The 25,526-nt window shown below is 37.3% G+C and overlaps 1 protein-coding gene and 1 long non-coding RNA gene across 4 annotated transcripts in view; one reads left to right on the top strand and one right to left on the bottom strand.

Annotated features, from left to right (window-relative positions):
- LOC134211174 (eukaryotic translation initiation factor 5B-like) overlaps positions 1–18,909 on the top strand; it is a 492,524-nt gene extending 473,615 nt beyond the window's left edge. For all 3 annotated transcript variants that reach the window (XM_062687844.1, XM_062687843.1, XM_062687845.1), the window contains one exon: positions 18,278–18,909. In XM_062687844.1, coding sequence (XP_062543828.1) covers positions 18,278–18,385 — 108 coding nt within the window. In that variant the 3' untranslated portion in view covers positions 18,386–18,909. The remainder of the gene's footprint in view (positions 1–18,277) is intronic.
- Positions 18,910–22,509: 3,600 nt separating this feature from the next.
- LOC134215467 (uncharacterized) lies at positions 22,510–23,724 on the bottom strand. Its single transcript, XR_009980178.1, has 4 exons — positions 23,642–23,724; positions 23,289–23,512; positions 22,851–23,206; positions 22,510–22,739 (listed from the first exon to the last, which is right to left on the bottom strand). It is a non-coding gene; the product is annotated as an uncharacterized LOC134215467 (long non-coding RNA).
- Between the last annotated feature and the right edge of the window lie 1,802 nt (positions 23,725–25,526).

Here is a 25,526-nt window from a genome sequence, read left to right as displayed (position 1 = left end):
TCGGTAGAAACATTTCCATTACTTGGTATTTGAATGCCATCTATTTTCGAAATTTTTTGTACACAGCGCATGGCGTACCGGCAATAAAGTTTTCCAGTGTTACGGTTATGCGGTCACTTTGCTTAATGTTACAAAACAACTTGGTAGTTTTTTCGAGTTTTTCGGAACAAACTTTCTTATTTCACCTGGTCAGCTGGAAGAACTAGCAATTTGGAGATGATTCATGAGCTTATCTCAAAATCGACAAAAATGCAAATGTTACAAATATGCGATCATGGGCAGTACAGATCAAGGACGTTGGAATTGTCTAACAATGTGAAAATGTTGAATTTTTTGCATTTTAGTGTATATAAGGTGGTGTGCGGAATTTGAATCAAAGGGTTCGGAATTTGAGACAATTTTTACTATGCGTGTTCGGCATTTGAGAAAAAACGCTTATATGAAAGCTTTATTATTGCGTTACCCGATGCACACTATTGATCTATTATAATATTTTAACTTATCTGCCATAAAGACCTCCGAAGTGAAAAATGTGCTTAAGTGTTCGTAATATGAATCAAAACGGTGCCGGTGCCAGAGCGTTAACATAGGCGTCGTTAGTTCCTTCAATTGAGTGGAAGAAACAGCCGCTATGGACATTTTTTAAATCAATTCTCCGATCGCTATACGAGCACGATGTTAATACAGCTGATTTCGGTCACCGATTGAGCAACCATATCCGTGAATAGGTAGCTAAAGCCGGAAGGGTACGATAGGCAGGGCATGTTGTAAGAATGCCGGACAGCAACCCTGCAAATATGGTGTTTGCTTCCGATCCGGCAGGAGCGCAGCGAGAGAGGTGGACTGACTATGTACAGAAAGATTTGGAAATAATATTTGTAAATAATGTATTAGTTATATTGTTCTAACTGTAAGAAACTGTACGTTTTAAGAAGATGCATAGTTTAGAGATCGACTAAGGAATCAGTAATTTTCTCTTCTTTTCTCATCTGATTTGAACTGCATTAAATTTTGATTGGATTTGTGATAGAATTTGTGTACAGTTCTGATTAGATTTGGAAGGAATTTCGATTGTATTGCATTGGCATAGGATTTGTCATGAATATGGATTGAAGTTTTAAAAACATTTGGATTGTATTTAATATAATCAAATAATTATTATTTTGGTATTGGATCTACATTTTTATTGGATTAGATTCGGAGTAGGATTGGCTAGTTGGATTATTATTTGATTGAATTATTTTATATCATTTTTGGATTTAAATCTGATTTGATTAGAGTCGAATTAAATTTGAATTGGCTTAAATAATTGTTAAAATTGTTTTGGATTTAGATTGATTTTGTATTGGAAATAAACTGCATTTGGCTGAATAGTTTATTTTTAGTCATATCTGATATAGCTGCAACTTGACAAGGGGAAAATTTTGGTAGACAATCTAATGTGCATAACAAAGTACAAGTAATTGACTTGATTTTAAAACCCGAACTGTCGACTGTCGAGTTGTAAGCGAATGTAAGGTATGTTTAAGGTGAAACTGTCCAGAATCCAAATAAATTTCACCATTTTTCAGAGGCACCAATCTCAACAAAGTAGCAACGAATAACTGTCATCATTTTATTTTAGCTTTGCTGCGTTGCAGCAAGCATAGAATAACAATATGACAGCTGCTTGTTGCATCAGTGTTGATAGTGGTGCCCTTGAAAACGCGAGGTGAACCAATACTGGAAACCATTTCCTACTGTGCAAAGCAGAAATCAATCTTCCGTATTTTGCCATTACCCCTGTGAAACTTCAAGTATGCCTCAACCTCAGGCCATATGCAAATATGCTCTTACTGGTATGTAGAATATTATAAACCTTCAATTTTTGCACAAAAGTTTAGTCACTAGGAGTTGATGAAACAATAATGCACCATGCGTCTCCCTGTGTAGTGAGGGAAGAGACATTTCTCATTTGTTATTTAATAAAGAGAAATAAGAAATGAGAAGTTGGAAGGGGCACATGAGAAGTGAGAAGTAAAAAAATATGAGTTGTAAGAAGTGTGAAGTGAAAAGTGAGAATCGAGGAGTGTTTAGTGAGAAATGAAGAATAAGCAGTATAAAGTGAAATTAAGAAATGAGTGATAAGTGAGTTGGGAACCGCGGGAAATGAGAATTGAGAATTGATAAATGAGACGTGATTAGCGAGGAATTAGAAGTGATGTGTAAGCGGTCAGAATTGAGAAATAAGGAATAAGAAGTGGAAACTAAAAATGAAAATTCAAATCAAATTTTATCCTACTTCGTGTTCTATTTGCTTCTTCTTTCTTCCTTCTTTATTATTCTTCTTAATTCTAATATTTTGTATTGTTCTTAATAAAAAAACAAATTTTAACTATTCAACCAAACGAAACTCGGCCAAACGGCATTTGATCAAATGACCTTCAACCGGATTCTGAATGGATTTAAACTAGAATTCTCGGGTACTTATTCAAAAGGACGTATGTGATTTTGTAAACAAAGATTCAAACGTCGATTTGTCCAATCTGATGGCACTGCCACGCAAACCAACACCACCAACAGGTAGCCGAAGCCTCCCTGTCTATGGTGATGGTTTGCGAGGGAGGGCTATCAGATCGGACAAATCGACGTTTGAATCTTTGTTTACAAAATCACATACGTCCTTTTGAATAAGTACCCGAGAATTGGATCAGATTTGAGTTGTAAATTATATTGGTTGGATTATATTTGAATTGAAGTGTTTGAAGAGTTGATCTCGATTCTCATCGGATTCAGATTGGGTTTGAATTGCTATTGTTTTGAATTTGGATTAGATTTGAACTTAGATTTCATGTGGATCGAGTTTTAATTGGATTAGAATCGGATCAATTTGAATATAGATCGCATTCGCATTATGGTTTATTGAACTAGAATCTGGTTGGAAGTGAGAAAGCGGAAGAAACGAATAGAAAGCTGTGAGGTGAAAAAAGTGTGACAAGTGGAAAGTGAGTAGTGGGAGGTGTGATGTGCGATGTGAGAGGTATAAATTGAGAAGCGAGGAATGAGATATTAGCAGTGAGAAGTGAAAATCATTAATAAGTATTGATAAGTGGGTTGTTAATGATAAAAAATGGAAATTAATAATTTTTCCTTCCCTCTTTTTCCATTTTTCAGTTTCTCTTCTTTCATTTTTTCTTCCACTTTTTCTTTATTCTTCACTAGCTGACGCGTCGAACTTCGTCTCGTCCAAAACTCATTAGTTGGCACCAACTGAATGAATGAATATGTCAGAATATTTATATACATTAAGAAACCTCTTTCTCGAGTGAAACAACGAAGTATTCTGACGCAGCAAATGTAATCACATAGTGAACGTCCAAACTTCTTTTTCTTTCCCTCATGCCAAAATTGGTTCCATTTGCTCGATTAGTTCTCGAGTTATGCAGAAATGTGTTTCATTTATATGGGAGCTCCCCCCCCCTCCCTTTTTAAAGAGGAGAGGGGTCCCAAATATTTCATTAGAACCTTCCTGGCCCTAAAAATCCATGCATACGAATTTTTAGGCCGATCGATTTCGTAGTTTTGGAATTTATAAGAGTTGTACAGATAGACAGAAATTCAATTTCATTTTTATAGATTTTTCCAACTTTCTTCTATTCCTCCGTACTTTTTCCTTCTTCTTGTTATATAAACAAACTAGCTGACCCGGCTGTCTCGCCAAAAATTGATCAGTTTCCTGATACAATTTTTGCAAACACAATTTATCTAGAAAACAAATCGGTTATAAATAGATGGTCGAATTTTAAAAATTTTATGCCAACTGCACGAAAAACCATTTCATCGAAAAGATTGAGTTTTGATTTTAATGTTCGAACCATTCAATGATTCTGCCGGGCAACCTATGGTTGTTTGAGGGCAAAACCCTTCTTCCTTTTTGCCCCAATTTTCACGTTGAGAAATGATTCCGAATAACTTCTATTAGCATCCCAGCCAAAAATCAATAATTTTAAAATTACATTCAGTTAAATTATTGGCACATGTAGTTCGGCAGTGCTGGCAGAATAAACGTTTTTTTTTGCATATGGTTTGAACAAGCAATCTTCGAAGGGTTATAACTTTGTTTGTGGATATTCCAGCAACATACCTTCTTGGCAAAGTTTGTCGGCATTCTTCGAGTTATACTAGTTATACGAGCGTTTTGGGGCCTCTTCCCCTATCGAAAAAAAACTTTGAATAAAAGAATATGACCATAATGTCCCACTCTAAAATATATAGATTTCAACTATTCGACCCAATGACGTTCGGCCAAATGGCCTTTTCAGTCAAATGGCATTCGGACAAATTACCCTAAACCGAATTCAGAATTGATTTGAATTAGAAGTGGATCTGATTTGACTTACAGTTAGTTTATGTTTAGATTTTATATGAATAAGATTAGGATATTATCTGGATTCTGATCGGATTTTAATATAAACTGGTATTGTATTGAATTTGGATTGGTCTGGTATTGGATCTGTTTTGGATTGGATTTGTGCTTTATTTTGATTGATTTTTTATTGGATTAGTTACGGATCAAGATTAGCTTTGCAATAGTTTGGTTTTAAATTTAATTTGGTTTGTATTATTCAACTAGAACTTGGTTTGGGCATGGATTGTATTTTGATGGTTTGGTCATTCTCGTACATCAAGTGCACTTAAAGGCCATTAGGATCACTCCAAAGACGGAATTTGTCTGTTCGCTGTTCGACAGTTCATTGTTCAAATTGTGCTAGGTACCAATTCCAATCCCAATTTACAGTAATTAGCACAAAACTATTGAAATTTATTATCTTTTGGTATATTAAATAATACTAGCTAGATATTTTTTGCGCGTTTGAGACACTCTGCTTAGACTCTTCGAATTGTACACATGAACTATCCCCGCAGAGGAACATGAAACGAAGGGTACGAGCACGTGGACGGTCTCTATCGAATTGACACTTGACTTCGCTGCGATGGTATATACTTGAATATTAATCACAACAGCAGCAACGATCAACCCCAATGCAGGACAAGTGTGCAATACCGAGAACGGCGACAGCTACAAATGGCAACAGATCGTGCCACGGTCCGAGATGCAGTTTTGATTCGAACATACGCTTCAGCCAAAGAACCTATTGAAATCAACCGCGACAAGCGGGCCGATTGATGGACAGAGTTGAGTCTTTCCGATCCGTGGCTGTAGACTGAGCCGGTCGGTCGCTGATGGCCTGCGTAGGAAGTTGATCTGACTGGCGCTGACCATTTATGGGACATTCGTCGCCATTGGACTCTTCGATCGGACTCTCCGACATCAACCTACGCCCTGATTGGGACACCAAACTCGGACAGGAAACTGTTGCGGGGGCTTTTTGCTTTCGAGACAATGTTAATACTTTGCATAACATTTTCTATCGATAAATTATTAGAGGACTTTATTGGGTTGGTGCCAGTTTGCAGCGTGACTAATTTTTGTTTACCTTTGGCCGATTTTGATCTGACGTTGAAAGACAGTGCAATTTGTGTTCGCTTTAGAGCTTGAGTTAGTGTGATCATTTAAACCAGAGTCGCCAGGCAATGAGTGCCAGTTAGAAAAGAAGAAAATCAAGGGGGGCCGACATACATGGCTCGCGAGCGATTTGCTAAGGTACCGAGAAGTGCACTGATTAGATCTTCGGAAAACAAATTAATGAGGTCGTTAGGTGTATTTATTTGTAGTGCTGCCTCGAGGCAAGAATAGCTTGTTCTATCAATCTTGATTTGAGGATAGAAAAATAATGTGAAATTCGTCGCAATGAAACAAAATTCGTATACAAGAAACAATTGAATGAGTATTCAAAACTTAGCATAACGACAGTCACAATAATCGAATTTTTTCAACATCCTGAGAATAAAAGTAACCAAAATTGTTCAGTAAAAAATATGTTTGAGCTTTGATTAGTGTTTTCAACTTTATATTTGGTTCCTCCACTTGATTGTACCAGATACATATTTCGACCCCAACAAATGTCAGATAATTCAATATATGTATAAAGATTTCACTGAAATCTAACATTTTGCTATAACTTTTCCAGCTAGTGTTTTTCCATATATATTCCATCGCGAATTACTATATCCATAAAACATTATAATCCTGCAAAACAATCGGCAGCAATTTCTGTTTCTCGGATATTTATATTTACCATCGAGAAAGCAAAACAATCTTCGATATTTGGGATTGAAGGCACATGGTTTCTAAAAATAGCCACCAATCGAACCCTCCCATTCCCCGATAGCAGTCCTTTGCCACCCGACCTCCACGTAAATACACGAAACCCATCCGATACGAAGGTTGATTTCTGCAAACAGGCCTTGTATCACACAGCATCCAAGGACGTTCACCTCGGATGCTGTACCTATGTGGCAGAAACTCGCATCAGCGCTGCTGACCCACTTTCACATGCTTTTCTCTCCCTCTTGCGCGGTATGCGCCTGCCCACCGCCCATCATACGGTTCCTCCATGCCGTGGAAGGTTTTTGCTCTCCAGGATTTTATCGATTTTCGCATCCCATAGTACCCGTTGCCCAACAGAGCGGGCCTTCGGGATCGGGAAACCACATTTGGGAAAGCGAACCGTGCCTCCCGCGTTCGAGCCTACCAATTCCATTGACGTCACGCAGTTCCCGGGACAACATAGGGAACCCATTCACAGGGGCGGTTATTTACAGCACTCGCATATATGTACCACTGAGGAGGACCCACTTATTCCCGGTTTCAGGCGTTTTAGTATGTCCTATTTTTAACGTGGTTTCGGGAATCCAGGCACCAAACTCTCCTTGAGTTTTATATGCTTCTTATTTGGCCTACAGCCATGTCCATGGAGTGGGCTGGTAAGGAGGTGTGTTGGGATGAATCTATTTTTAGCTTCAATAACAGTGATGACGTCAAAGGAATTATGTGCCTTTATATATCGACATTGATGTAGAAGGACAAACTAAGGAAAATTTGATGTTGGAAAAATTATGAAAATTGGGTGCTGGTTGAGATTGCTAAACCTAAACTTGAGATTATTTTTTGTTATTCAGACACTATATATTTTATACTTTTCAAATAAATGTTGATAATGTTTGCTTACCTTTCACGTAATTATTGACTGACAATTTATAATATGTATAGCTTTTATGTTTATTAGAGTGGGGCGTCATGGTCATTTTTTTCAAATCAATGGTTTTTTGAAGCCATTCTGGGTCCTAAACAACTGTGCAGAATTTGGGATCGATTGGTTGCTTCCTCGCTTTCCGCATCGCGTTTGAAGTTTGTGTGGCAATTAGTATGGAAGAACGCATATTTTTGCATTTCTACTACTAGAGGTTTCAGTCCATCGCAAACCAAGTGGCAGGCAAGTGTTTTTTCCTTTTTTGTGGCTCTACTTTTCTACTACAATACAATTTGTTCTGCCTTCAACTCAATCTTGTTAGAATTTCCATAATCATTAATTGGAGGCTTTCCTTCCCTTCCATTGCATGAATGTTTATCATGTTTGACAAGCACAATGATACACTATTGCCAAAAAGTTAAAAAAAAGTAGAGATTGTTTCCTACTCTAAAAGAACGAACCCAGTATCACTATTCTAGTAACGTAACGTAACTAGAATTCTAGTGTAGGTGTAGTGCGTAGTCGATATAGGGCACTGCACACCTAATTGTGGCCCAACCAGCGGACGTCAAAATAAAAAGTTATCCAAGTATTATAATCCTGTTACCTGAAAATTTCAATTAAACAACGTTCGAAGAAAGGAAAATTGAAGTCGTAAAGCATGAATTAGGGGAACTGTTTGGCACTTCATCTCATAGCTCCCATCAAAAACACAACATTGAAAAGGAATTTGATTTGTTGCCTATTTTTTCAGCAGTGAGCACGCATGTTAGCAAAAAGCAGCGAGAAGATTGATGTTGTATTTCTTTATTTTGCGATGAGATGAAATATATGGTCAGTGAGATGGAAAACGGAACAGTTCCCCTATATTCCATAAATAATTCTAGAAAAAGTTTTATTTTCAAAATTCGAAGATATTATTGGAATGTTTTCTTATTATCTCTTCGAATAAGAAAACATTCCAGCATTCCATCGAGAATCTTAAACAATATATCTAAAATTTCTTATGTTTCTGCAGAATAACATAATTTAGAAAGTCTAAAAAGCCACCCATCTAGTTCAAAATAGTTTCTGTTATCGAAAACGCTTTGCGAAATAAGATACTAAAGAGAAATTTCTGATAACTTTTAAGGATCATTAGAATTTTTTACTTAATTTCTAAAGTTGCTAAAGAAATCTCGCTTAACTTTTCAAAAGGGCCTAAGTAACATTTTTTCATAAACTAATTTGAGTACTACAATCAAAAGCTTTCATATTGGTCTGTTGATAGCAATATTCAAATTAATTCATAAAAAAATGTTACTTTGGTCCTTTTGGAAAGGTAAGCGAGAAATGCTCCATTTACTAATTGCAATGGAAGTGATTGGAAGAGAAAATCTGAAAAATATATGTTAATTTAACTTAACATTTCAAAACGACAATACAAGTCGTACGCAGGGCTTGGTGGCCTTGCACCACTACTTCTGCCTCATAAGTAGGAGATCAAAAATTTGATCTCTGTTGCTTACCCATTTCATATTAGATAATTTCGTTAATCATATAGTTAAATTTCTTTGAAAATTAAATTCTCATTGCTAGCTAGTTGGATTCTAAATATAGAATTGCTATAACAATCTGCCTTTTACTTAGTAGCAGTAAATAAATATAAAAATAAATTGGTATTCATATGTACCGCCATCGGGGGTGACAATGGGCCTGGGGGTGAGCATGGGTCATCGCTCTCACTGGCAGCCTGGAGGTCGTAGAGCAAAATCGTTCAAAAAGGTCTATTATAGTTTAGTCTTCTTGCCCTCAGATACATTCAATCCATTCTACAAGCATTCTAAGTATTTGAAACAGTGACCCATTCTCACCCCCATTTGACCCATTGTCACCCCCGACGAAGGTACTCGTATAAGGATGATATTACCGCTATTTTTAGACAGACCTCATACAGGTACGAATATGTGAGGTTGTTGCACGGACAGCGATGATGTAAGTGGGCGTGTGCCTGGTATAGGAATCCAATAGCATTCAAATTCTAATTGTAAAAAATCTATTTCATAAGATTTCACTTTATTATTTTCCCTTCGCTTTAGTATTTGGAATTGTTATTAATATATCCCCATCCCACATATCTCATCACTTACAAAAGTGAATCCAGGTATAATATCATTTCTTATCAACAAAATATCCTATCCTTAGAAGATTGTGGATTTTTTTTTAATCTTTATTTAGGTGTTTTTTTAATTCTAGATTAAGTTCAACACCGAGAAGATTGTGGAGATACAGAGGTATACTCGCTCTCTAATAGCAACAAGCGTCGAACTAATAATCCTTCCTTTCTTTGATGACCGTAAGGACGTAACCGGCGTCGTTATTAAGTTAGTAAAATGCAATGAATTTCAGAGATTTGTACATTGAGAATGCTAGCTCAATCCGACCCAAGTAGCACACGAAGCATCTTCTAAAAACCACCTTGTTTCTATTCAGTTTCATTAAAGGCATTGGAAAAACATCAAAGCACGAAAAAGTTGCATTAAGATGTCAAAAACGTTCGAGTTGTAATCAATGTTTCATTAACATTGCAATGCAGTACGTGTTTGACATTTGGAAACAAACAACCAAGGAATACTGCACTTTATGTTGCAAACACGAAACAAAATCATCAAGTTGCATATTTTTTACCATGTAACTGCAACAATATTGCAATTTTACTGCAATCGAAGGATGTTTCCGTAGGCTCCACCTCTTGCGCTTTTGATTGCAAGAGAGTTATATTTGATGGCACATACGCAAAGATTGTTTCTTTCCGAACAGTTGCAACACAGTGAAATGTTCAGTAGTGAAACAAGTTGTGCTGCTTGGGGAAGAACCATTCAATTGATTCCTTGTGCAATTTTCGCAAGTTCTAGTCAATCACGGAGTAGCAACTAGGAATTGTACGATCATACTGCTCATGTTCATGACAATACAAGTCATACGATTCGATGCGTACAAAAGAATTTTGGTAAAGTTCTAAATATGCATAAAAGTTTTCTATTCTGAAAGAGGCACAAGTGGGCCTGGTGAGGACCAAGCGCCCTCTGTGTCCCCTCTAATTTACGCCTGTGCCAATATCAAACCCGTCTCTGTGTCCGGCATAATAAAAATCGAATATTTTCTAGGCATCAATGAATGATACACAACAAGCGTACTGTAAATGATTAATTTATTCAACTTACCAAGAAAATGAAATTACACATGTTACAGAATCTGTAGCTGATAATAGAAAACTAAAATGATTACCATTCGTCTTCCCAAAATTAGTGCAATGTGGCATCTGGCATCTAATATTTTTCTCCTTTCATTCGTGGAAACAAAGCGCAGGGGCATATTCATGTTTATGTTTGACATACATATACTGCTTGTGATCGCATATCAGTCCATATTCTTTTGCCATATTTGCCAACATTTAGTACAATCATATTTTACGCAACATTTAATCAACAAAACAAAAGAAGCGTTCAAATAGCTTACTCATTTTTTATGCACTCATCCTCAACTGATTTGCTCGAAACAGGATGTGTTTGACAGAAAGTTCTGTTCTAATGTTTCCCTATCAAAATTTTGCCGGGCTAGTTTGAACTATGAGTTCCTAAGATATGGCAAAAAAATATTCTTTGTATGCAAAACGCGTCCAAATAGCTCACTCTTTTTTAAGATTTTTTTTGAGAGACATTAGCATAAAAAATCTATTTCGAAAGTCCCAAGAAGTCAATTATTTAAAAAAAAAATAATTGAACGCATAGTGTAGTTTGAAGGCAGAAGATAGCTGAACAAAGAAAAACAAGTAAATAGTGATTAATTATTTTAGTGATTAATTATTTTAGAGCGTCTTAGGGGAAATGCTACAAGGTTAAAAGACTATTATTCTTCCATTTACTGCATTTACTCTGCAGTCGATAACAAACACTGAAGAAGTTTCCAAGTAGGAAACGAAATACAGTCGCCTCTCCACATCTCGATATTGAAGGGACCATCGAGATAGGGAGAGATCGAAGAATGGAAGGAAAATTGAAATGGGTACTAGATCCAAAAAAGCTCGTTGCTACGAAAAACGACAACAAAACAAATGTCGTTTCCTGTTATTGATGTGTTTGTTATTGTCCAAAGATGGTCTAGTAGCCTAAAAATCTGACCACATCGACATAAGGAGAGTGAATCCTGAACAAAATATGATCAGAACCCATCGAGATAGAGCACGGTGTCTCTATGGGGAGATATTATTTTTCAAAAATCAGTATCTCTGAAACACCCACCACGTGAAAGTATATGCTCTCCTCTTTCATATAGTGAGTAAACTAAAATGTTCTATCGGGGGATCTAGAACAATTTTCATTTTTTTCACTATTTTTGGTGCAAACTCCATAGAAATCTCAAATGATAGTCGATTTAACCCCCCCAAAAATGTATGGAAAAATGACCCCCGATAGAACATTTTAAAAATGCACCTACGTGAAAGAGGAAAACCTATACTTTCGTGTAGTGGGTGTTTTAGAGATACTGATTTTTTGAAAATAAGCCTCTTCGGACAGATACACCGTGAGAGAGATATCGAGATAGGGATGTTATCGAGATGTAGAAAGCCCAAATGTATGTAGATTGAAGGGACTGAGGAAACCATCGACATAGGGAGAGATATCGAGATATAGAACATCGAGATGTGGAGAGTCGACTGTATGTATCTGCTTGTTGATACATAAAAAAGTTAATAGTGGAAGTAAATGGAAGAATAATAGTCTTTTAACCAAGTAAATAGAATGGATAGGAATGGAATGGAAACGGAAGCAGGTGAAGATAGAAAGACAACAGGAAGATAGAGAAAGGAATGAAGGAAAGAGCAAAGAAGAAGAAAGAAGGATAAAATAAGAAGTTAAAAGGAAGGTAGAAGATATAAATAAAGAAGAAAGGAAAGAGGAATGAAGAGGAAGCTTGTGTAATATTCAGCCGGAGAGTTGCGTATTATAGTATTGCCAAATGGTATTTGGCTTATGTGCGTTTGGTGCTGCAATTAAATTTTTTAATTGCACAATTGACTTTTCAACCCCTAGCAAAGTCGGGTACAAAAAGCTAGTATTAATGTAAATCGATTTCGTTGATGCTACATCATGACGTTTATTGAATCTGTTATTCCTTCCTATGGCAGATTAAGAAGTTCTACTCAGTGTATTTTAACACCAGCAACTATATGTATGTGACTTAAATAAACTCTATTGAAACCTTCACATAGCCATTAGGATTTTATCCACCATCAAATCGGTTTATTGCAAGCCAAAAAGTTACCTTAATCCAAACTATGTGAGTGATTGTCGTTAATGATTGGAAATGTGATATATTGGAAATTAATTGATTTTTTTTCTCAGAACCACAATTCCAGAGAAAATGTAAATCATAATCGCTTGGCGACAACAAAAATGTATTCGCATGGATGGCGTTTATTTTAGATTTAAGCTGTTAGTGATTGGAAATGCGCATCATAGCAATCAAATAAATCGGATCTTTTCAGAACCAAATTTTATACAAGGTAAGGTTGAGTCGAGTCGAATTTTCCTCAAAATGCCAAACATAATCGTGGCAGAAAACGGCAGAAAGTTGCCGTCGGTAGCAAAATCACAAGCGCACGACGGAGGGGACACTGCAAAACTTGGTTCATGGATGCACTATGGGGCATCCCCATACAAGAAGGCGGACAAAAATATTTTCTTCTTTTTTTTCGAACTTGATATTTTTTATGTTCCTTGGGAATCTGAAAGAACACATCTCAAATACGATCCCCAACTAAATATCTCCACGAAGAAATGCGGGGAAAAATGGTTGACTTTTAAAGTTTCAAATATCTCTATTTTTCGTGGCACGGTCATCATGCTCATTGCTCATTGCTCATTCAAATATCTCTATTTTTCGTATTTTGGTTTTTAAATCTATTCCTTTATGATATCACGATTTTTGTTAGTACGATATGAAAGCTCTTCAAATTATCTTTACAATGCTATATATAAACCTTAATATCGTATCAGAAAAAAACTTTCAAAAACTATGAAGTGGAGCAATATTTTGAATAGAAAACCCGCGTTGTTTACCTTTACTTAACCGTTGTGTGGTCGGCAAAAAACACCCTTTACAGGCCGGCAGGGTATCCGGGTACCCACGGTACTAAAATGCTTATATCTCTGGAAATTCACAACCGATTTCAACAATTTTGGGCTTATTCGATTCCTAATCTTCTCTTATATCAAGATGCTATAAGGGTAACCGATCCGGTCAATTTGATTCCTGGATAATCCAGATTACCAGGAACATGTCCTGCATAAATGATACTGATCGTGAATTTCGGTAGCTAATCAGCAATATGAGTATATCAAACTTCTTGAAATTTCATCAGTATATTGATTTTTATTGATTTGGGTCCATCAGAAGTGCAGACTTTCGATTGGCCCTTCCAGAACAGGTTCATAGGGGTCAAAGTTGGCCATGAACATTGTTTAATGGAACATCAACAATATGGGTATCAAACTTCTTGAAATTAACTTTTGCGCATGTCCTTCATGATCCTAAGTTCACCAGACAAGTTGACTCCGGAGTGGCCATTCTGGAACAGGTTACCCGGGAGCCGGGGTTGGCCAAAACCCCAACAATATGGGTGTCAAACTTCTTGAAATTGTCTCAAGTGTTTATTTCTCATCTATTTGGGTTCATCAAACAAGTGCCAATTCCGGAATAGGTTCCCTGAGGAGTCAAGAGTGTTCATAAGCATTTTCACAGCCGCATTTTGTTTTAAATCAATTTTTCTAGCAATGTAAGTGCAAAATCATTGCAAGGACCAATCTTTGACGCCGGGTGACCAGCAGGAGACCCACAAATCCACTCTAAGATTCCGGACACTCGGAGATATCGATTCCAGAAATTCTTCTAGACAGATGTGACTTTTCATAAACCGTTTGTTTTAACAACCAATACATGCACTACTTATTGATCCTAGGTGGCCTCTATCCGTTGTAAAGTAATGACAATTGACTTCAGGTGGACACTAGGAAGCTCTGGATCGTCCGGAGCAGTGATCAATTCTTGAAATTCGTCATTTGTTGTGAGAGCAAAGTTAATGCAATGGCTACCTGGTAGTCCCCGAATGGTTATCCAGAAGTGCATGGACGTCCAGAGCAGTGGTCAATTATTGCAGTTCGTTCTAGAAACTTTAGAAAATCGTTTGTAATAGCAGTATAGAAGCAGAGTCTTTGCTCGCGCTTAGAATCATAGGGGTGTAACTGTATTGATCGATTTCTTTTCATCGATTTTAAATTTGCTTCAGGTGGAAAATCATTATTTATTACAACCATGAACCTTCGGCAAACTACAGCAACTCACTACATTGATAAAAATAAAATATCGTCGAAGATAAATCGATCAATACAGTTACGCCCCTATGATTCTGAGCGCGAGATTGCGAATATCATTCATTGATCCTGAGTGGCCACCAAGAAGTCCTCCTGAAATACTGGAACCCCCGAAGCAATCGTCATTTCTTACACTTTGTTTTCTACAGTTGCGTAATCGTGAACCATTTTTTGTAACAAAGTAAAAAAAAGAGAAGGAGAAGAGACCTATTCCGAATATTCGTTTTATATTATGAGCGCAACAATGCTGGTCTAATCAGTTTCGTCGTTCCAGTTTCAAAATCTACCTGTCTACCGTGAAGGCCGATCAACGACGGATTAGATGTTCACCTGAAGATGATCCTTTATGAATTTCGGGAGTACAACTTGCAGACTCACCATCTGTTTATTGATTTCTAAGCAGCGTACGGTTCAGTGAAAAGAAATTAACTGTGGCAGATAATGTCTGAACATGGTTCTCGGGCGAAGCTGATTACGGTGATGCGTGCAACGCTTGATGGCTCGAAATAAAGTATTCGGGTTGCAGACGACGTATCAACCGCGTTTGTGATCGTGTAGAGATTGAAGCAGAGTGATGCGCTTTCAAATTTATTGTAAATATTACACTCGAGGGGGTGATTAGGAAATCTGGCGTGCAGAAGAATGGCACTATCATCACATGATCGCATATGCTCCTGATCTTTGCGGACGACATTGACTACATTGGTAACAATCGCAGGGCAGTAGTGGAGGCTTTGCCCTAATGAAGAGGGAGCCGGCGAGGATAGGCTAAACCATCGATTCTACCAAGACGGAGTACATGGTTGCGGGTAAAGATAAAGGTAGACCTATTGATGTTAGTGCTGAGGTAGTGCTTGATGGGGAAGTTGTTGAAGAATTTGTTTATTTTTGAACACTTGTGATATGTGACAATGACCTTTCCTGTGAAATGAAAAGACGTATTGCTGCTGCGAATAGGGACTTCCTCGATTATTGGAAACGAAATTTGCTCTGACTCGTAGTGATGTAAAAAGAGGCGGACCGGAAAGTTTTTGGGGTTTTCGAGCGAAAAGTGCTACGTACAATTCTTGATGGGAAACTAGTAAAAGATGTGTGGCACAGACGCATGAATCACGAGCTGTATCAAGTGTATAAGGGAGGAAATATTGTGAATCTTTTAAAATACGGCAAACTCCAGTGGGCCGGTCACTTAGTGCGAATGTTGGAAGAAAGAATAGCGAAAACAATATTCACAAACACGCTGGCTGCTGCACGCGGTGGAATCGGACCTGGGAACCCTAAACGTTTAGGAAAACTGGAGGAACATCACCCAAGATTGACAATTATGAAGCTCTACGATACGTCAGTCATACGTTATATTGCTCTCATTTTGATGCATTAATCGTTTTGTGAAACAGTACGGTTTACGAGGATGAATTTAAAAATTCATAACAAACCACTGTATTCTTGGACGATTTTCAAGAATGTGTCTTCACTCCGGGTGTTTCGGACCTTCAGTGCCACTTAATGACCAATGTCGGAACTCCTCCCTCCACCCCTCCCTAATCAACATTTCTGTTAACTCGTGCAATCGATTTTGGCCGTTATTATTGTGGATGTGACAGAGTTTCAGCTTCCTACTATGAAAATTCATTTAGATATCGCGAATTGAATACCAAAAAGGTACCCGGGTACCCAGCCGGCCACACAAGGGTTAACTCTGATAACTAATATATAAAAAACTATAACTCGTAGGGACCTGAAACTTTGGGATTTTCTTATCTTGTGTATCTACTTTCGAAAAAAATGATGAAAAAAGATTAATGTCCGCCTAAATGGTAGCCAGAGGCCGTACACACTGAATACTTATCACTTAGCGTTAGACAACGAACAAGACACTTTCACACAACACCCAAAGGACCAGTGGAGAGTTTTACGCTTTACGAAAAGTTTTCTCCTTACGGGAATCAAACCCAAATGCGCTTAGTCGACTGATGCTGCTAACCACACGGCCACGAAGCCCAGTTTTTGTTGCTGTTAGTAATTGGTATAAGGGGAGAATTTTTAAAAATAAATCGGTTCTTATTAGAACCACAATTTTATACAGCCAAGTTACCATTTGTGATGCATTCGTATATCATGAGGCTAACACGATGATACATTTATGCCCAGAGAAGTCGAAACAATTTCCAAACCGAAAATTGCCTAGACCAGCATCGGGAATCGAACCCAGCCATGGTCAGCTGTGTCTTGCTTTATAGCCGCGCAACTCACCGCTAGGCTAAGGAGGGCCCACGACGGCGTTGGGGGGCTTCCCAATTAGGAGAGAATAACAAATTTATATCATATTGTGTTACTAAGTTCAACAGTTTTTCTAACATAGGCTGTTATAAACTTGGTTCAGGATGTTGTTAAAATAACTAAATTTTCTAACAAAACAATGAAACATAACTAATTCTGTTATAATTTTGTTAAGAAAAAATGTGATAATAATGTATCATAACTCGATTATATCAACGGTTGTTATAAATAACTGATGTTGTTACAATCATGTTATAATCTTGTTTTGCCTTCCTAGTCGGGTTAAGTGATTAGAAAAGCATTAATGAAAATCAATCGGTTTTTTTCTAAGACCGCAAGCTGACCACAAAAGAAAGCGGATCCGAAAAGAAATTTCTTTAAAGTACAAAGCACAATCGCTTGGCAACGACAGAAAGATCAATCGCAACAATATCCTTACGTTGTCCAACATGCGGTCGTGTATCTGTCTTTTTTTTGTTTTTCACCAGTTTTTCTGCTAAATAGAAGTGCATCTCGGCACCTGACTAAAAACCGGATTGGTCATCGTGTCTCCCATGCTCTGTTAAAGCGGACATAACGCCAACGCGATGCTTCACTTTGGCAGTATAATCTTTTTCGTCTTCTATGGCTGCACATTCAAACTAGAACTTGGCCTGCTTCTTCAAACTTAGTCTTCTATTAGCATTTCCTCATTTATTAATTGAAAGCTTGTCTATGCCCACCATTGCATGAGTATATATATTGTATGGCAAGTACAATGGATACATTATGCCCAGGCAATCGAGAATGTTTCGCACCCGAAAACATCCTAGACGTGGACCAAGAATCGAGCTCGCCATCTCCGGATTGGCAATCCTACGCCTTTGCAAGCAAGTCCAACTGGATACCCCATATGCCAATATAATACTGAGTTGTATATTTCCACTGTTCGTGCTCATTGGCTTCTCTATTACTGATGAGCTATTTCTGAACTATTTACAAATTCCAATCTATTTTCTGCCTCTGGGAATTAATTTCATAGATCCAAACCCATGATTAGCATAAAGCTGTGGGACGCTCAGAACACATCCATCGAAACTAGTCGAGGCAATTTTCGCTGTGCGATGACGTCAATGCTGTGTGAAAACTCCTGTTTGACCTATATTTGACAGGGTGGGGATTTGGGCACGGGAATCGAGTTTCACTAGGAATATACCACCCTCCGCCGAACTCTAGCGATGCCATCCCTCGCCACCCATTATTTGTGGAACAATGAACTGCGCAGTATCCCTTGCAGCAATTGCTAGAGTGTTGGTGCTATTCCATTTTTCCTGTACTTGGCTAAAATCAATGAAAATGTAGGTCATTCACGCTGGCCACAACTTTAGTATGAATGAAAATTGCAGTGAATGAATTGCATTGATCGAGCGATTTTTTTATTAATGGAAATTTTCGTCTATTTTCTATTTCCAGATATCCCGTCAAAGTATTGATGCCTGCAAAGACTACTTCCGAGATGACCTGCTGAAATCAGACTGGGCCCTAATGGTGGAGCTGAAAAAGACTTTCCAAATTCTGTAGTTCCGTAACGTATTTCTTCTATTCTATTACGTTCATTTTCCATCATAATGTGGTGTTGACTCCTGCTCCTGGAAGGATGGCATGTCCTTGCATATCTTCCTATTTTAAAGGCATCACTTTGTTAGAATCGATGTTGAAGCACGTGGACATCCTTAAAGGCATAATAGTATAAGAACGCATCTCCCGCGAAGTGATGAGATAAAGTTTAGTGAACGTTTTCCAATGTGTTTAGTCATAACAATCAGCTGATGTAACACTGATTCCCAATCGTTTTACTTAACACGGCTCTACTGCTAGGTATTCAAATAATCAATTATTTAATATCTTTTTTTGCAGGTAATTTAGTTGTTTTGAAATTTTCCAATAATTTGTTCATGTAAGCCGCTGCCGTTGGCTTCTCCTATCTTTAGGAATAACTTGTGATTTATAGCTGCTTTTTGAATGGATGACAGTAAGTGTTTATTCAGGTTCTAAAACTGAAAGTTATTGCACATAAGATCTTGTAATAAAATAAATCAACAAAATCCGCTTAGGTATTCTTTGTCGAAAGAACATAATCCTTGAATGTTTAGCAATCGGTGTTTACTATCAGAACTGAGCAGTGCGTAGTATATCTTATCAGGCGAAGAATATGTTGATACTTCGTCGGCTCTGATATTGCATAGTTCAGCGAACTTGGTGCTCCGCGATGAAACAGCAGAAATTGTTTCATAGCTGAGCTTTTGCTGATAAATCATAACATGGGAACGATCGCAACCGAAGAGTGATGAAATCTTGCATCAATATTGTTATGACAGAAGATCAATATATACATAATATTTAACTTCACGTTCGGTTGATAAAATAGTCTTGTCGGGCAGTTGCGAACGAAAATAGAACCCATTGTTGTTGGAAATCAACGTAGCGCGAGGAACTGTAGCCCGATCGGATGGTTAGCCATGGTGGATTGGTAACGTTAACGTAGACGATAGGACGTTCACCGACAGCAGATATGAGACATCGCTTAGGAATTGTTTTTGTTTACATTTGACAGTGTGCGAAATATTTTCCTCCTTATTCATATGCTTTGGCGATTTAATGTTTGGTGGACTTTCTGTCTGACCAGTCAGTACGGCGTAATTGAACTCTACAGTATCAGTTATTAGGTAAGTATTAAGGTATTATATCTGCTTAAATTTACTTTAGCGGTGATGGGATTTACTCGTAAGGCGATAAGAAAACAAAAAGCATTGATAATAATTTTTATTATGCACATTCATTTATATTTATTATAGCTTGTTCCACAATCAAAACGTATTTTTCCGTATCGCACTTAACTTTACCAGAAAACGTGAATTTTAGATTTTTTTTTCTTCAAGAGGTACCAGTTCGTCATATACCAAGTGGTACATTGCGTTTTAAAGCTCATCCAACAGGATGCAAAAAACGTTGCCGAAGAAGTTACGTTGCTGGAACGTTTACAAATAAGGAAGGTAAATCGCTCCGAAGATTGATTGTTCAAATCATATGCAAGAAATCAATGTTTCTGCCGTCACTATCGGGCTTCTTATGGTTGTTCGGAGGGTTAAACCTATGAGGGACTTAGAGAAATAATCCGCAGTATTCGTTTTGGGCTGCTCTTGCTTCTTTTGTACCGTTCTCTTTTCAACCGGGTAACTTCATTTTCTTCTTTAAGCATATACAACTCTTAAGGGAAGATTCATTCATTACGTAACGCAAAAATTGGTCATTTTCAACCCACCTCCCCCCTATGTCACACTTTTTGTATGAAACATCTTAAAATTTTGTATGGATGGTCACACTTCGCCCAACCCCACACCCCTCCCCCCTCTAAGCGTTGCGTAATTTGTGGACGCTCCCTAAGTAATGCGTACGCTTTTTTCTGGCCTCTCACTGAGTATTGTACGCAACACCCTCCGCTAAAAAAACTGAAAGCTTTCTAGACTGCCTCTCCACATGTCATGTCCGTAATTGACCACCGGAAGAATTAATGTATTATGAAGAGCGAAATTCGTTTCCGAAAATGGTGTGTTCCATGGAAACGACGAGACACTGTGACAGGAGGAAAATTAAAATATTTAAAACCCTATAAATTATGGAAGACTGACAAAGACCTGGCACGAATTTCAGAACCAAAAAATGCGAATACAACATACATCATACAAAAAACTGGATGAAGGCCGGAAATAGATGATAATTGCTGAAAAAAGATTGTGATTGCGAAAAACTTTCAAAAACGGTTGGAATACAAAAATTTGTTGGTTTTCCAACATTTTAGATCAGTTTAAAGATAGGTTTTCTATAAAGAAATGCTACAAATCGGTACGTTATTTATAAAAAAAAGTTATAAAAAAAATCAGTGGCACACTAAACTTCGATAATAATCCATTTTTATACAGCGTGTGTAATCTTTTAGTCGATACAGTTACCGTTTTTTCTCAAATTCCGAACATGGCTCATATTCCGAACACTGGCTTTTTTGGCAATCGGCAATTTCGGCTTTATTAGTGTAATTTTTTCCACAAGATCTTGAATTCGTTTGTAATCTTGATCCTCTGAGTGAAAAACGAACAGTGGGTAATGTCTTTGACATAACCGCTAAGTGGACGTAGGACTTGACTTGACCACCCAAGTAACCGTAAGCATTAACTCTAGGCTTTAAATCAGCATTAAAGGTGCTTCAAAGCTTTATAACAGCCCTGCAAATGCATTGAAGTTTTCATCTAGCATTATATCTGCATCGTTAATGCTGCAAGATCAAATGTTTATTAACATTAAATTAGCATTACATTGGCATTATATGCGTAATAAAAGCAGTGTTTAATGCAGTCGAATATTTTGGTAGAAAAACCAGTTGGAATTTCTGCATGTAGTAGTGAGAATTTCCTCGGGTGAATGTATCACCACCACAACTACAATTTCTACCGATAGAAAAGCGACAATGGTTAAGAAAGCTTCAATTGGCCATAATTTGTGCATAATGTTGTAGTGCTTGTTTGGTTTCATCGCCAAGATCGGTTTGACAGTTGTAGTACCGGTACTTTGGCTGCTTGCTCCAGGTTCGAGACCCATATGAGGACATTCTACGGCATTAACGTCGAAAAATTGGCAAAACACAATATCATCAGATCTAATTTGCTATATATAAATCGAGATTTAAATAACCTGAATCACCAACAAATAATGGTGGAAAAGATTATTTTTTGTTTTGCCTCAATTTCTCTAATTCGTGGTGATTCGGCAGTTGTTTATTATAGGCAGCTGATCAGCTGCTCGCAAAAGCTCTTCAAAAGTGCGCGAAAATTTCGCTCGAAATAATGAGCGAAAAAATCCGAAAAAATCTGACGTTTCTCTCTTCATCTTATATTAGCATCACTAATGCAGCAATTGAGCTTTCGCCTGTGCATTATAATAGCATGCTAATTCGCCTTTTCCGGCATTATATCAGCATTGTATCTGCCCTCAAAGCAGATAAACATTAAACGGGTAGCATTACGTGTAGTTATAAAACTGAATTAAAGCAGCATTATAATGCATACGGTTACTTGGGCATGCCTTTAAGATACATAATATGTCCAAATTCTCACATCAACTATTTTGGATAAATAATCGGCGTTGCATCCCGGATAAAAAATATCATTGAAAAACCATTAATTTTGCTGCTACAGCACCATCTAGTACATAATAATTACCATTGATTGTAATGGAAATTTCACAATAAAATTGCATTAGAATTTATGGTTTTGCACGATAAAATTAATGGTAAATGGGACTTTTACATAAAAAATAGGGGTTGTTATGTATCTTTACAATAAAAATTTCGAAGTTTTTTTCATACAAAATTTAAAGCAAAACAATTGATTTTACGGTTCATCAATGGGATGATTTCTATGGACGAAACAATAGAAAACAATGTGATTTGAATGTTATTCTTCATATTTTTTATTCTTCTACCATAAAAGTACAACAGCAACCTAGGTTTTAGATTAAAATTCACTTCAGTATTACAATAGAAATACAATACAATTTAGTGTTTACAATTTATTTTACTAACAGAGCAAAATATCACATATCTTGTGAAATGATTCACTTTACAATACATCATTGCACTTTGTAATATTGAATTGAGTGTGACGATATTTTTTAATGATGAAAATCATTTTTTGCATCTCACAAGAAATGTAAATTTTCCCTCTTAATAAAATAAATTGTAAAACAAAAAATTGTATTGTAAAATATGTACGATTTCTAGCCACGTTGCGTCTCCGTATTTCTTGTACTCATGCTGCCGATGATGAAATTGTCCCACCAAAAGGTGATGTAACCGTGGAAGAGGTACCAAAAGCGCGGGGCACTGGAATCGAGGAGAAAAATATAATGAAAACATGAAACAATGAAATGTAGAAAGCAAATCTAAAGTAATAGTAATGTATTAGTGAATACACCCAAAGTTTATAATGCTTACAGCGGCATATTAGGAGTTAACTCTCTGAAATCATTATCCAGCTTTCCACGAGCGGTAATGGCCGCCAGCTTGCCTGCAGGTTAGTCTCTGATTTGACGTTTGTGGAGGTCAACTGCACCCACCGCTCCAATGTGGTATATAATAAGGTTCTGATGAAGTGAATTCAAGGCTTCCCTCTTCAAAGCATTCATCATGCTTTTGGTCGGAACTACATCCAGTTCGCTATAATTCGATTCTCTGTGTTGATTTCATCCTCCGGTTTGGAACCTCTGGGTAAATGAGAGTCGGATAAGGCGTCTTGTCATGATACTTTGCCAATCGATTGACCAATCCTTAGCTCTGAGCATCCGTGTAAACTATGAAACGGTAAGTGAATTATACAATAAACTACACTGTTTCTAGCGAATTGAATTGCTAAATAAAGTTTGCGTAACTCACTGCCATCCCTGTCGCAATTCAATAAAAAATATTCATGACAGACACACTGAGGATCAATCCACCTGAATCCAGTCGAATGTGGCTTAGTATGACCGGCTCGCGCCTGGCCGAACTGCGACGTCTGAGCCACCGGTTAGCCAATCCAAATCCAAATCCAAATCAACCGAAACTAGCCGGCTTATCCGCTCCGAAAGACAATTTGTTATTGTTGTTTCCAAACAAAGCTGAAAACAGATTAAATTGTTAACAAAAACGTTCCCACCTGCTTCGGTGGTGAAACTCAAGAACCCTCCGGAAAGGATATGAATGATTTCCTCCGTATCAAAATCATGATGATAACACTCAATACTCACCATTATTACGGATAAGGCGGCCAATGATCCGTCGCTGGCCTACTATTAGAATCCGCAGTAAAAGAAAAAATTTATGCACCATGGGGACGATTCAAATATGACGTCCACTACTTTTTGAGATTTCTAGACCCCCCCTCCCCCCTCTGTCACGCTTTTTTGTATACCTAGTATATGCAGTGTCACAAAATCTTAGACCCCCTCCCCCCCTAAAACCTGTGACATCATTGTTGAACGACCCCATGCCACTTTTTTCGTTTTTTTACAACATCATAAACAAACTGTACACGCTCAAATAAATTCACTCTTTCTCCGAGTAAAATGAAAGCAAAAGTTTTAGTCATTTTTTATATACAAAAAATACAAGTTATTCATAACATGAACATACCAAGACCCACAATAAAAAAATATAGGGAAAAATTGGAACAACTTTTTGTTTCATTTAATAATGAAAGCTATTGTTATTTTATTGTTGTCCATTGTTTTTTCATTAATATAATGAATCAATGGAATATTCTTAAATTATGTTGTTTTTTCCCTTATGAATGATTTTCTGATCTCCCAGATAGAATACTTTAATAATTTGTTTTGTTTTTGAATACCCAATACAAAACATAAGCGAACAATAAAAATATAATAGGATGTATCGGTAACATTTAAATTTACTGTACTCGTGAAGTAAGTACAATAAAAAAAATTTCAACTGTGAAAAATCAACAATAAACGTACAATAGGTTGTATTATTTATTATACAATCTATTGTATTTTAATGGATTATGCCATACAAGGTACTGTAAATTTTTATCCGGGATACCATTCCTTGGCAAAATCTTCTCATCAAACCGACAAAGAAATCAAATCTACCTCGAACAAGAATCATCAAAAACAATTCAGGAAGTATCTGTCCGGTCACGGAGTATTAGCCTCGACAGTGGCAACCTTCCCACTGAAGGACTGCCTGAAATAAGCCACAAGTTGGCCCAGCAGGGGATCCTAATCCGTGCGATAGCGACTGAAGGAGAACATTATTTTTAACTCTTAGAGCCTTGAAAAAGGCTGTTTGCTTCGGCTAAGTCCAAAAAGTAAGAAAACGATCTTTTCAAATAACCGCGAATTTCTAGTGGTGGTATAAAAAAGACTGAATGCTCTGCGAGCGAATGCACTTTTCTTTTATACCTTATTTTGAATCTTCTCTGCTTCCAAATTGGTGGGCCAATCAGCCAGTGTCTTGTATCCCGCTCAGTGTTGTAAAATGTCATTTGCATTCGTTTGTATAATTTTCCCAGAACTTTTTCCAGAAGGTAGCTATCAATTTATGATGTATGACGAACTTATAGCGCTTAAATGTGCCTACAACTTTGTCTAACAAGACATTGCTGTAAATATGTAACCTGAGGCGTGGGAGGCAAAATGTCATTCAAATGACATTATGTCAAATGACACGTGACATTTTGGAGAGTTTTCACTCTCCAGCCTCAGATGTTATATTTAGAACAATGTACCCTTGGACAAAAATATAGCCCTATCCAAGCTTTATGAGTACATCTAAAATTATGGAATAAATTTGGCTTCTAAAGAAAGTTATGAACAAATTAGTCAAATGACATGCAGATGACATTTTACAAGCCTGATCCCGCTTCTTTGTCAGCCAAAGCGTCATCATCATCAACGCGTTCGAGAAGGGCTTCTTCTTTTTTACGCTTGTTGCTCGCTGCTGGCGTCTATTTCTTAACGGGACTTTTCGCTTGATACAGGCCAATAAGCCGGGCAAGCGAGCTTAGAATTGCAGTTCAGGTGAGAAGTACGTGTTCTTTTCTGAGACAACATTGTTAGTAGTAGATGGAAGAAAACACCAGGACATGGGATTCCGGGTGAATAGATTTAGAAT

Source organism: Armigeres subalbatus, chromosome 2 (genome assembly GCF_024139115.2).
Source record: "Armigeres subalbatus isolate Guangzhou_Male chromosome 2, GZ_Asu_2, whole genome shotgun sequence".
Classification (NCBI taxonomy): Eukaryota; Metazoa; Arthropoda; class Insecta; order Diptera; family Culicidae; genus Armigeres; species Armigeres subalbatus.
The sequence above is the reverse complement of the archived record's forward strand: the minus strand, read 5'-3'. Positions and strand labels throughout refer to the sequence as shown.